Below are 11098 nucleotides of genomic sequence, written 5' to 3' on the forward strand. Positions count from 1 at the left end.
CTCAAACCATGGTTTGGATCTCCCCGTCCTTACCCCTGTTTTTCCTCCAGTATCGAGACTGTGACATTGAATGGCGAAGACAAAGCCCATGTGGCAATAGATGAGGCTACTCAGGCTGGTTAAATGAATTCAGGAGGGCCTGAGGCTCTATCATTTCAATGTTTCATAACAAAATGGTGGTGCTGGAACCAAGGGACCCTGCCTCTTGCAGCAAACTTAAAGTGGCTCCATCAATATCCTTATTAAACCTAACCAGAGTTTCTCTTCTGCAGAACAGCTCTACCCATCAGTGGAGAGCAGAGCAGAGATTGACCTGTCCACACCTGATCTCCAAAGACATTTTTACTGCCTCATCAACCTCTATACCTATTAGTGAAGACCGGGCAGCACCTGGACACAGAGAGACAAAGAGCTACTCCTTCTCATCTAGGCTTGTTTAGCGGGTCTGAACACCTCCCTTCTCTTGCTGGAATCTCCCTGAGTTCTTGGGCAATCGCCTTCCCCATTTCATTCCCCAATACGCTGTTTCATTTCTCTCTCTTCTTGGAAGTTTTTGTGCAATGAGTGATGAGTGATTGGTATTCAGACCTGAAAGAAGCTCTTATTGGTCAGGGTCTGTGGTTATGGTTGAGCAGATGCAGCCCATGGGATCAGATTCAAGAGCAGCGCATGTTGCACTGAATGGTTATGCTTGTTCATGTGTTGTTGCTTGCCAGTTATTGGGTTGGCTAAGAAGTTTTGCGTGCAAGTAAACAACTAGCAGTACTAGGACAAGGAGATGAGGTGTCTGGCTCTACTGGCATGGGCTGACTAAGAGCCAGTGTAAACTCACAGGTTCGAGCTGGAGAAGGTCTTGTTTTCCTTCTCTGTCCCATTGTGAAAACACTGTTGCCCCATCCAGGAATACTAGCAGCCTGACTTTCTTAACAACCAGGGACTGCCTGTTCTGCTTGATCGGCTATTTGGCCCCAGTAGACTACAAAACTCACATCAGCTGCGCAGTAGAACCGATGGCTATCACAGTCATGGTAGGACACAAACCTTTTACATCCCTCCTTGCCCTGGTATGGAAACCTCTGGTTGCAACAGCGGTGGGCAGAGTGGGAGGGTAAAGGTGTCCTTCAGGGCTGGCAGTGACCATGGTGACCAATTAGTCCCTGCAGAGAAGCTTTCCTCCAGCCCAATTCAGCATCAACTTCTTTCCCTTCTGCTACGGTAGACTCTTCTTCCACCCCATCCAAGACCTGTTTCTTCTTCCCAACTGAAATCAGTAGCCCAGGTTATAGATTTGCTCTTACATTTGTGAGCACGCAAGACTCATCAGAGCTGATGGGCTTTGCCCTTGAGGTAACTTTCAGAAGCTTTATCAATAACCACAAGATTTCCCTGTGCCCATTTACCCTAAAAAAAAACCCACACTTGTCAGTTGGGCAATTATAAACCCCATATAGATCAAGGGAACAAACTTTTCCTAAAATATATGGAGAAGTATTAGCATTTTTCCAAAATTTCTGCCCTGCATTAGCACGTCCTGGCTACCTCAGTTAGCTCTTTGGCATTCCCATGCCAGGTTATGCTATAATCAAAGACAGATGATGGATTCTACCCTCTTACTGGTTTTTATCCCATGTGATTCTGATCCTCTTGGAGTAGGGATTTATCTCTGCAAAATAACCTGTTGCTATGTATCTCTTCTTACAGGAGTGAAATGTGTAAGTTCTTCAAACACCTGAGAAAATCTTTCCAAACGCCTTAATGGAGAATGAACAGAAGACACATTTATAGCAAAGATAAATTTCAGCCAGTGAAGATCTGTCCCCTGAGTAGTCCAGAAACAGTGATACTGGCTGTACCTAGGTAATGACACCCACAGCTCCACCCAGCCCTTGGACGTCAGTTCAGCCAAGTTCTTAAACATGAATGGGGGCCATGGGAATATCTCAAGGGTCATTTGTCCTTCACCTATTAAAGTGTGATATGAAAGAAATACAAGCAAATGGTATTCAGACAGAAATTCAGCAGTCATCTGTTTTTGAATATATTCCCTTTCCCCACAGCAACAGATGGTCTACACACTCCATAAATGTGTTTTGTGATGCTGGGACTATGTGTGATGGAATATCCACCACTAGAAATGCTTCACACTGAAAAATCCAATAAATGCTAGAAAGTGAGCAAGATAAAAGACAGAATCTTCAATCTCCAGTTTATTAGATGGCCCCAAAAGGGTTCTACCAGATCCAGTTTTACTGCAAGTGCACCCAGGCCTTTGCCTCACCTGGCATTTGCCAGGGCAATGGATTAGCCCATGGACAAGCTCAGTTCAAGCTCTTCATAGGGAAACGCAGCTTGGTCTGGAAGTGCTCACATCTTTTGTGCTTCATTGATAGACCATAGAGAGGTGTCATGTCCACCTTTTTGCCATTAGGAACACTGAACTCCAGCCGCTGGAGCAGGGTGGACAAGAAAAGGAAGACCTGTAATCTGGCAATGTGCTCCCCAATGCACCTCCTTTTCCCCAGGCCAAAAACCAGTACTTTCTCCCCCTCCACTTTGTTAAGTTCAGTCCCTTCAGCATTGAGGAAGCGCTCTGGGTTGAAAGCCAGTGGATCCTTCCAAAGTTTCCTGGAATGGAAAATGTCAGATCCTGAGATGGTGTGTCTCCTACCTTGGAAGCAGGGGGGCACTGGAAGGCGGTAGCTTAGGAAAGTCAGGAGTTGTTGTCAGTTATAATATCCCTGAAGACAGTAATGCCTTACATGCTCTCTTTTCTCTGAATCTTAGAGCAGATTCACCCTACTTCTGCACATAAAGATCACTATGTGAGCACCACTTTTCATTTCTAAATACTTAGACCACATCTTACTTCTCCTTACACCTCCCTTTGACCCAACTGTCTTCTGCAGCTCCCTGAATTTGGGAATTAACTGTCCCATTACTTATTTCCTTTTCAGACTTGTGCTGGCTCCTGAGTGTCTCTTGCCTTCCCTATCTGAGAAGAGAAACCAAAGAGCTCCAAACAAGCCAATAAGCCAATATTTTGTGTACCTTCCTCAGTGTTTAGGTGACCAGGAAGAAGCCTGTACATTGCTGTAGGAGGCTTTCTGCCTCTGGAGCTACTTACTCATCGTGATTCACTTGCCACTGATTGATAAACACACAACGATCCTTTGGTACATAGTAGCCATTCAGCACTGTGTCCTTGACCGTGCTGAAGAGAGAGAAGATGATGGTGAGAATTTAGAATCACAGAATCACACAGAATTACAAACCAAACAGGCTTTTCTACATCCTCAGGGGACTATTGGTGTAATCCTTGATGCTGCTGAAGTAGGGATGTGGCCCACAGAGATGGCTTTATGAGAGGCAGTTGCATTTTCCATGAGCTGGATTGTGCAACCCTTATCTAAGCTCGTTGGAGTACCTTCAACAAAGTCAACAGAGGGTAAGGATTGCACTATAGGAGTCACCAGGTGGGCCTGCATAAGGGCTGTGAACTCCACCAGCCCATGGTGTAGCTATTACTCTATAAACTGATAGTAATCCCACTGCCATCCACTGTACAGCTGCCTGGATGGTTGTAACACGATGCCTGAGGTCATTACATCAGTAATTACAGACTGTTCTTTCATCTCCTTTGCAATCTCGGCACTTGCCTATGTGGGATAGTGAAGGGCAGGAAGGAGGAGTGCCTGAACATCTCCAGGATAAAGGCTTCTGTGTACGGCAGCGTGCCTCGGTCGGACAGCCGCGGTCTCCTCTCTCTGCCGATGATCTGATCTGCAGGCGGTCAAGAGGAAGAAACAGGTTAGAATCAGCCTTTGACAGAGACATTTCAGCTCTGGAGGAAACGGACTCATGTGCTCACCTATTTCTTCCTGGATCCTCTTCTGAATGTCAGGGTGTGTCACAAGATACATGAGACTCCAGGAAAGGGCAGTTGTAACAGTGTCAAAGCCTGGTCAGAGAAGAAAAAGCATGTAGACCAGGCTTGTACAATATGCAGGGCGCATGGTGCGGCTTGCTGGCTAATTAGCATGTGCAGCAGTCTTGGATGACCAAGAAAGCAGAGGATCTCCTGGTCACACAGTAAGGCTTAGGTGTTTTGTCCCGTTACAGAAAGCTTTGCTAAGAAATATTCATGGAGTCCATTCTGCACTTAGGCATCCTGAGTCATTCCTGCAATATGTCAGGTTTATCTTGCATAAATCCTTTGGAATCAGGGGAATTTCCTCAGAGCAACCCAAAGAGGAATCAGTCCCAGTGATACATCTCTATGTCACGGCTCTAAGGAGCTTCATTTACCCTGATTGCTTTTATGCTGTAATTTCCCTCCTTTAACAGTAGCCAGGCACTGGTTTCACTGAAATGTGTGAAATCACCTTGATCTGGTTCTGATAAGAATTGGAGGGTCAAAGAGACCCAGAAGAAGGGGCTAGGACCCACCCAAGATCACTGTATGAAACGTTAACGGACATCTCTCTTAGGAAAAGCCGTTACGGTTTGTGAAATCTTACTGAACCATGATCCGTGCCCTTCACTTTTCCCTGAAGCCTATCTCCACAGCTAATTGCCCATGCAGGTCTCTAAGGTTGTCTCTGGAAGAACCACCAAAGACTGTAATATGAGGAGCCTGAGAAAATCTGCAGTAGTTGAGGGACCAGTGGGTAAAGTTACCAGCTCCGAATAGGTCATTCACAAGGTTGACAATCTTTTCCTTAGGGATCTGTGTGACAGTATTTCCTTCCATTTTTTTCTCCAGGCACTGCTCGATCAGGGAGTCGGTGATGTCTCGGATGTTGTTCTGAAAGGAAAAGAAGACAAGTCATGTCAACCCAGGAAGCAGAGGACTTGGGTGTTAATGAACAACAACCTGCTGCCAGAAATCCTCTGTTATGGGAGCCACAGCAGCACATCAGCTCTGGAGGATATAGTCTTTTTCCCTCCTTGGTCCACACTGCTTTTCCAAGCTATGAAAATGAGGAGATGGACAGCTGTGGCTTGAAATTGTAAAACAACGCAATAGCTTTCTTGGTAAACAGAAGAGGGATAACTCTCTGCCAGCCTAAGGAGAGGAGCTGCTTATTAGAGGAATGTGACCACACTGGGTCTTACGATGACCCCTTTGAATGGCCCAGCAGTTCAGTTCCCAGAGGTAACAAATGTTCCTTTTGCTGATGTGGGGAACAGCAGCGTCAGTTCTGGTAAACTGACACCATGCTTTTTTTAGATCCATGCTGAAATGAGTGAGCTAGTAACTTTTTCAATCTTTCTCGATTTGTACCTTCTCCCAAGTTCTCCCAAAGGCAGCGTGCACCAAGGAACAAAGAATATCAGCCTCCTGGCACTAGCTTGCTTAGTAATCTTTTGAAAGGATCCTTCAATGGTCCATGGGCCACAGGCTGTAAACCTAACCTAGATAATGTGCTTGAGGAGCACTGAGGGATACGGTTGGTGCTGATCAACACCTAGCACAGACCTGATCAGGGAGTCCCAAGACAGGAGAAGGGCAGTGCCTTTAAGCAGAGCTCCATAGCCTGATCTTGGTGCTCCAGGGCACACGTGGCAGGTGGTTCTGTTGACAGGTCAGAAGTCCAACCAGCAAACTGCCCCTATCACAAACGGCCATGGAGGAGGACTGCAGTGCTGGATTGCACATGCATGAGACTACAGATGAGTAGGTTACAGCTGGACAGGGAAGCCTGAAGAATTCGTACTAGGTGCAGCAATATCTGCAAGAATTTAGATATCTATTGATTTAACATAGTTCCACTTGACAGCAAGTGGAAAAACAACCCATTAATGCAGAATGGCAGGGAGTGAGAACTCAGTCCTGGTGTAGTGAGGGTCCTACAGGCTCTTACCTTGTCAAAGGTCTCATAGTGCTCTTTGACAATATTCTGCTGGAAACGAATGAATCGTTTATTGAAGTCTTTAAATAAATTCATGGCGCGGCTGGGAAGATACTGGAGCACAGGGATGAAGTCAGCAGGGTTGCCGGAAGCAGCCACATCCCCAAACCGATCGCTTACATTCACTATGCTGAGCAGCTCTTCGTCATTGTGGTCATAACGTTTGCCAAAGCACATGGCACAGATGACGTTGGCCACAGAGACCACCAGGTACCGGTACGGGTCAAAGCTCTTCTCCTCTTCCATCACCTGCAGGAACTTGGTAACCAGGTAGTTGGCTTCTTTGGAGATGTGCTCCTCCAGGAGGCAGGTGGAAGAGGAGGTTGGGCTGGGGGCAGTGGAGAAGGTTTTCAGGGCATTCTGGGCCAGCTTTCTGCGAGCTTTCCACATCTCTCCTGATTCAGTGCTGAAGGTCAGGCTCTGGCCATCTGTGACAAGGCGGAAGCTGTGGAGATCAGGGCGCCCTATGAAGTCTTCTCCTTGTTTCACCAGGGCTTGCTTGATGGTGTCAAGCCCGCTGACCACCAACACGGGTCGGGTGCCGATCCTGATCTCCATCACGTCCCCGTACTTCTGGCTCAGCTTGGTCAGGGCCAGATGTGGGTTCTTCCTCAGCTCCAGCACACTGCCAAGGATGGGGTAGCCTCTTGGTCCTGGGGGTCTCTTCAGCCCCTTGGGGACCTGCTGCCTGAAGGACTGGATGAGCAGGAAGATCAGGCAGAAGACTGCAGCCGCAGTGAGGATCTCGGTGGCCGAGAGAATGCCTTGGCTTCCCACCAGCGACATGGCAGCCTTTCTTTGCTGCTGAAGTTTAGAATTCCTGAAGAAGTTAACCAGAAGGGTGGCACAGAGCTAGGGTTAGTGAGAGGTAAAGTCCAGCAGAAGTTTCTAGCTCTTGATGCTGATAATAGGAACTAAGAGGTATTAAATTGTTAAGAGTGATTAAGCAAATCAGTCTTAAATAAAATCTCTATGTAATGTAGCTGAAGCTCATATTCTCTCAGTTTATTTCACTAAGATGAAAGGATATATATACACACAAATCACTGTCCTTTCTCTGCCTCTATGAAAGCTTCTTTGTAAAGTGACTTAGAGGTGTAACTGCCTTCAGCTCTTGCAGGAGCCTCAGCTCTAGGTCTCTAGTGTGGACCTGTCCCAGGTGGTGTTGGACTCCCCCTTCTGCTCTGCATTTTTCTGCTTCTATTCTCAGTCTCTGCCACTCTGGCTGCCCTGGTTCAAACCAGAACTTAGGACTCGATGGGGAGATCTGATCGCCGAGCCCTTGCTCTGCCCCTGCCCTGCTTTGGCTGTCTCACTTTCCCTCCAGGGCTTGTACAGCACTCCGGTACTTCTAAGGGGTAAAAACTGGAGATGTACAAAGACTTCAAACACATCTATCTCTTATGGGGGATCTCAGCCCCTCTGAAGCCAATGATTTACCCTTCCCCTGCAGCCTGCTAAGGACAAGGAAGCATGAACCCTGCCATAACTTGCCGGAAGATATGGGATCTGCTGTTTAGTTTAGCAAATCTTTTTTTCCAGAATTTTCTTAGGCTCAGCAAACTCTGTATTACTCTCAGAGCCTCACCCCTTGGTGGACCCCAGGCTCCCAACACCTACTGGAACAGCCACAGTTCCTACCCAGAAGAGACAACATTTGCAACATGGAACAGAAAACTGCGGCCCCAAACACAGGGAGGGAGGATGGGAGAAACAGTAACTCCTCAAAGAGTTACTCAAAGAAGCTGGTGCCCTGTCTAGCAAAGACCTGTCTGTAGGAGGGGGTAAACAGCCAAACTGGAGGCATGCAGGCTCTCTCCGTGGAGAGCAGCCAGCTCCTACCTGCAGCTCCTCTTGGTTGAGAGGGCTGGTTTTACTGCCCGTGGCTTGGGGCAGAGAGACAGCGTGTTCAGCGGCTGCCTGCCTACCTGCCCTGCAGAGTGGACTGGATCCTCTTCTTCTGCCACCTGGATCTTCCTGTCCTGCAAGCTGGAAGACCTTGGCTTTATATACACGACCTGGCTGGGTGCTTATCCCTGCGTGGTCATAGGAGGCAACAGGTTAGGAAACAACAAAAGAATGGCTATCCATTAACAAACGAGGCTGAGCCTGGCTGGAGCCAGCCCAAGAAAGCAAGGCAGATATTTCCTCAGCTCAACTCTGAGAGAGAGATGAGTAGTGGTTTCTCTGGCCACTTAGGGCATGTCCCTCCATAGAGCCTAGGATGGGGAGGTAGAAGGGGTAGTTGTGGCACTGCCCTAGGGAGGAACAGGAACATGCTCTCATCTTCCTGCCCTATAAAGATGGAGCTGCTAGCTCTTCTGCGGGCATTTCCCCAAAGACCTTTCCTGGGGTGAAGACTCTTTCCTGGAGTGAAAGTCCACAAACAGAGCTGTTACCTCCAACCCCACTCTGGAGGCGTTTGGAGGTGCAGACAAAACTGCCCAGATGGAAATCGAGGACAAAGAGGAGGCCAAGGAACTGGGGGAGTCTGCAGATGGGGAGGGGGTGCAGTGCAGCGCCTCCCACCCCAGTCCTTCTCCCTGACATCCCTCCTTCCCCTCCCATGGCACCTGCCAGCAGGCTCAGGTTAACGATTGCCCAGGTTTGCGTGAGAAGCTGCCTGCTGAATTTCACCACTCGCCAGCCCCTGGGGCCAAATCGAGAGGATCTGGGAACAGGGAGAACTGAGCAGGGAGGAAAGTTCAAGGAGAGCAGGAGCGCGGGGGGGGGGGGGGGGGCAGCAGAGGGCAAGAAGGAGGCCGGGGAAAGGGCAACACGCAGAGCACCTCCCGCTCAGTCCACCACGAGGACGCTGCTGCGCAGAGGGGTACAGCTCCCTCAGGGTCAGCTACGTGGCCTCACGAGCTGGTGTCAACTCTCCTGAGACCTTTCTTGGGCAGAGTGCAAGCCCACCACAGACCCAAGAGCACTCATTGCTCAGGATGTCAGCAGTTCCTCTTGAAGCCAAGGAGATGAGCTGATTTGGGCTCTCTGACTCCAAAAAAGGCTAGCTTTCCACCCTGGTGTCCCCCAATCCCTAAGCCACAGGAATGATGCAGGGTGAGATATTTCTTGACTAGGAATAAATCTCCTCTGGTTTTCTAACCCAAAGACAGCTGTATGGGACAGACAATCCGAGGGCAATGTGCCATCTTGGGGGGACAGTGGTCCTGCTTAAGCCCAGCTTCTCCAGGCATCAGGTGTATTCATTTTGACCTAAGATGCTCCACAGCAAACTTCCCAGCAGTATCTCCTGAGATCACCGGGTGCGCGAGCCTAGCTGTGTTGAGCTGGCCCCATGGATGAAGCGGGGTTTTATCTTCCCTTCAAACCCTTCCCTCGTTTTCCTTCTCTCTCTCTCTCTCCCTCTCTCAATCTCTCCCCCCCCCCCCCCCCAAGGCAAACACAACCGGCACAATACCAAGAGGACAAGACCCTGACTGCTGTGGTGGTTGGTGGCAGATGCTGTCAAAGGAGCTGCAGGAACGGCGGGTACGTAATGCAGTAGAGCACACATTTAAGCTTCTGCTGTTCGCACCCGTATTTTCTCCGCAGCTCAGATAGCTGCAAAGTGAAGGTTTCCTCTGCTTCCCCGGGCCCTGACTGCTACCCGGCTCTTCCCCAGCTGCGGCTAAGCTCTCCAGCTTCCCTGGAGCAGACCTTGGAGCAAGGCTCGCCCCTTTTGAAGTTGCGGGAAGGAGTCCAGTCCCTTCAGGACTTGCTGTTGCTCTCACTGATGTTAGCAGGAGCTTTGCTACAAAAGACATGGAGAATAGGGACAGTCTCTTTTCTAGTGAAGAGCTCGCTCTGTTCCCCACACTGGACTGTGATTTTCTGAACCAGTGGTGCCCGGAGAAGCTCCCTGAGCTTGAAGAGGTGGAAGCAGTAGCAGCGAAGAGCTGGGAAGTATCAGCTATACAGTGAGGGATTCAGCCAGATCGTTTGGGCCAGATGGAGTCTGTTAGCTGCCGAGCCACCCCGCTCCTGTGGCCCCTGTTTTGGATTCCACCTGGCCCCTGTGAATGACCCTAGGTGAGTTTTAGCACACAAAGATCACGCCTCTCACACGGATCCCAGATTTCCCCCTTGCTCTAGGTCCTTCCTCCAACAACGCAGTGCTTCCTGTGATGGGTTATGGACCTGCTTACTTAAAATGAGGTTGCGGCCACCTAGGAAAGCGGGGTGAGATCCCACTGCCAAGAGAATGCGGTTAAAGAGCCTTTTTTTGGCTTCTGCCTTCAAAGCCAACCCAAAGACACAGGGAACAGCAGAAATAAACTTTGCAGGTAAAGGGAAGTGGAAAGGGGAGCCGTTTCGGGGTTCATAGGTTTTTTCAGCACCAGCTTCCCTGCGCCGTGATTTGGAGCACTGGTGTCAAAGACTACCGAAAGCCACCCTTCCACCTCAGCCGCCCCACGAAGGGGCACGGCTTGTCTGCCTTTTGGGATGCCTGCTGCCGCCAGGGACCACCCTGGCAGACTGAGCCTGACTCGCCAGGCTGGCCAGGACGGAGGAGGCTTTGCCTAGCCTCACCCCTCGCCCGCAGCCACCCCAGGGCTGCGGTGCTCCAGGTCCCCTTGGCCAAGTCCTTCCCGGCTCTGCTGTGCCCCTTGGAGCCGGGGCCAGGGCTGTCCCCGCGTGGGAGCTGCCAGGGCACCGTGAGTTGGTACGGAGCAGAAAGATGCTCCCTCTTTCGCTTCCTTTTCATTCCTTCCTCATTTCAGCTTTGCTTCTGAGCGCCGAGGAGAAGCGTTCGCAGAAGGTTATCTGGAGCCGGAGGGCTGTGCTGGCTGCTGTCCATCCTGGAGAAGCATCGGGCAGGTCTCGGTGGCAGGACCTGGTGGCCCGAGCGCGGAGGCAGGTGCAGGTTAACGATTGCCCAGGCTTGCGTGAGAAGCCGGCTGGCTCGCTTTCCCCAGCCTCGCCGGGGCAAACGGGCAGCGAGCGGGAGGAGTGGCGGGCCGGCGGGGAGGAGGTGAGCCGCTGAGATAGGAGAGGTGAACAGGGCAGCGCGGGGCAAGGCTGCGGGCGTTTATCCCTCCAAAAGCACCCCGGGCGCCGGCCGCCCGGGACAGGCTTCGCGCGAGACGCCCGCCCCGGCCCCCGGCCCCTCTTCTCCACTCCCTGCCAGCAATACAAAACCCCTCGTGATTTTGCCAACGTGAAATTCCCCTTTGCCTGCC

The 11098-nt window shown here is 50.4% G+C and overlaps 1 protein-coding gene across 1 annotated transcript; it reads right to left on the minus strand.

Moving 5' to 3' along the window:
* Positions 1-2318: 2318 nt before the first annotated feature.
* Positions 2319-6710, minus strand: LOC134144607 (cytochrome P450 1A5-like). Its single transcript, XM_062583664.1, has 6 exons — positions 5865-6710; positions 4678-4804; positions 3869-3958; positions 3657-3780; positions 3125-3211; positions 2319-2625 (listed from the first exon to the last, which is right to left on the minus strand). The coding sequence occupies exons 1-6, from the start codon at positions 6696-6698 to the stop codon at positions 2319-2321; spliced, it is 1569 nt and encodes a 522-aa protein (XP_062439648.1). The 5' UTR covers positions 6699-6710.
* Between the last annotated feature and the right edge of the window lie 4388 nt (positions 6711-11098).

The sequence above is a fragment of the Rhea pennata genome, chromosome 10, assembly GCF_028389875.1.
Source record: "Rhea pennata isolate bPtePen1 chromosome 10, bPtePen1.pri, whole genome shotgun sequence".
Lineage (NCBI taxonomy): Eukaryota > Metazoa > Chordata > Aves > Rheiformes > Rheidae > Rhea > Rhea pennata.

Bases quoted from the DNA above. Each gene is read 5' to 3' on its own strand.
- LOC134144607 (XM_062583664.1), bottom strand. From the start codon at position 6,698: ATGTCGCTGGTGGGAAGCCAAGGCATTCTCTCGGCCACCGAGATCCTC. The intron at 3,781-3,868 runs GTGAGCACATGA...GACCGCCTGCAG, and splicing joins GAGGATCCAGGAAGAAATAG to ATCAGATCATCGGCAGAGAG. The intron at 3,212-3,656 runs GCAAGTGCCGAG...CTCTCTCTTCAG, and splicing joins CCCTTCACTATCCCACATAG to CACGGTCAAGGACACAGTGC.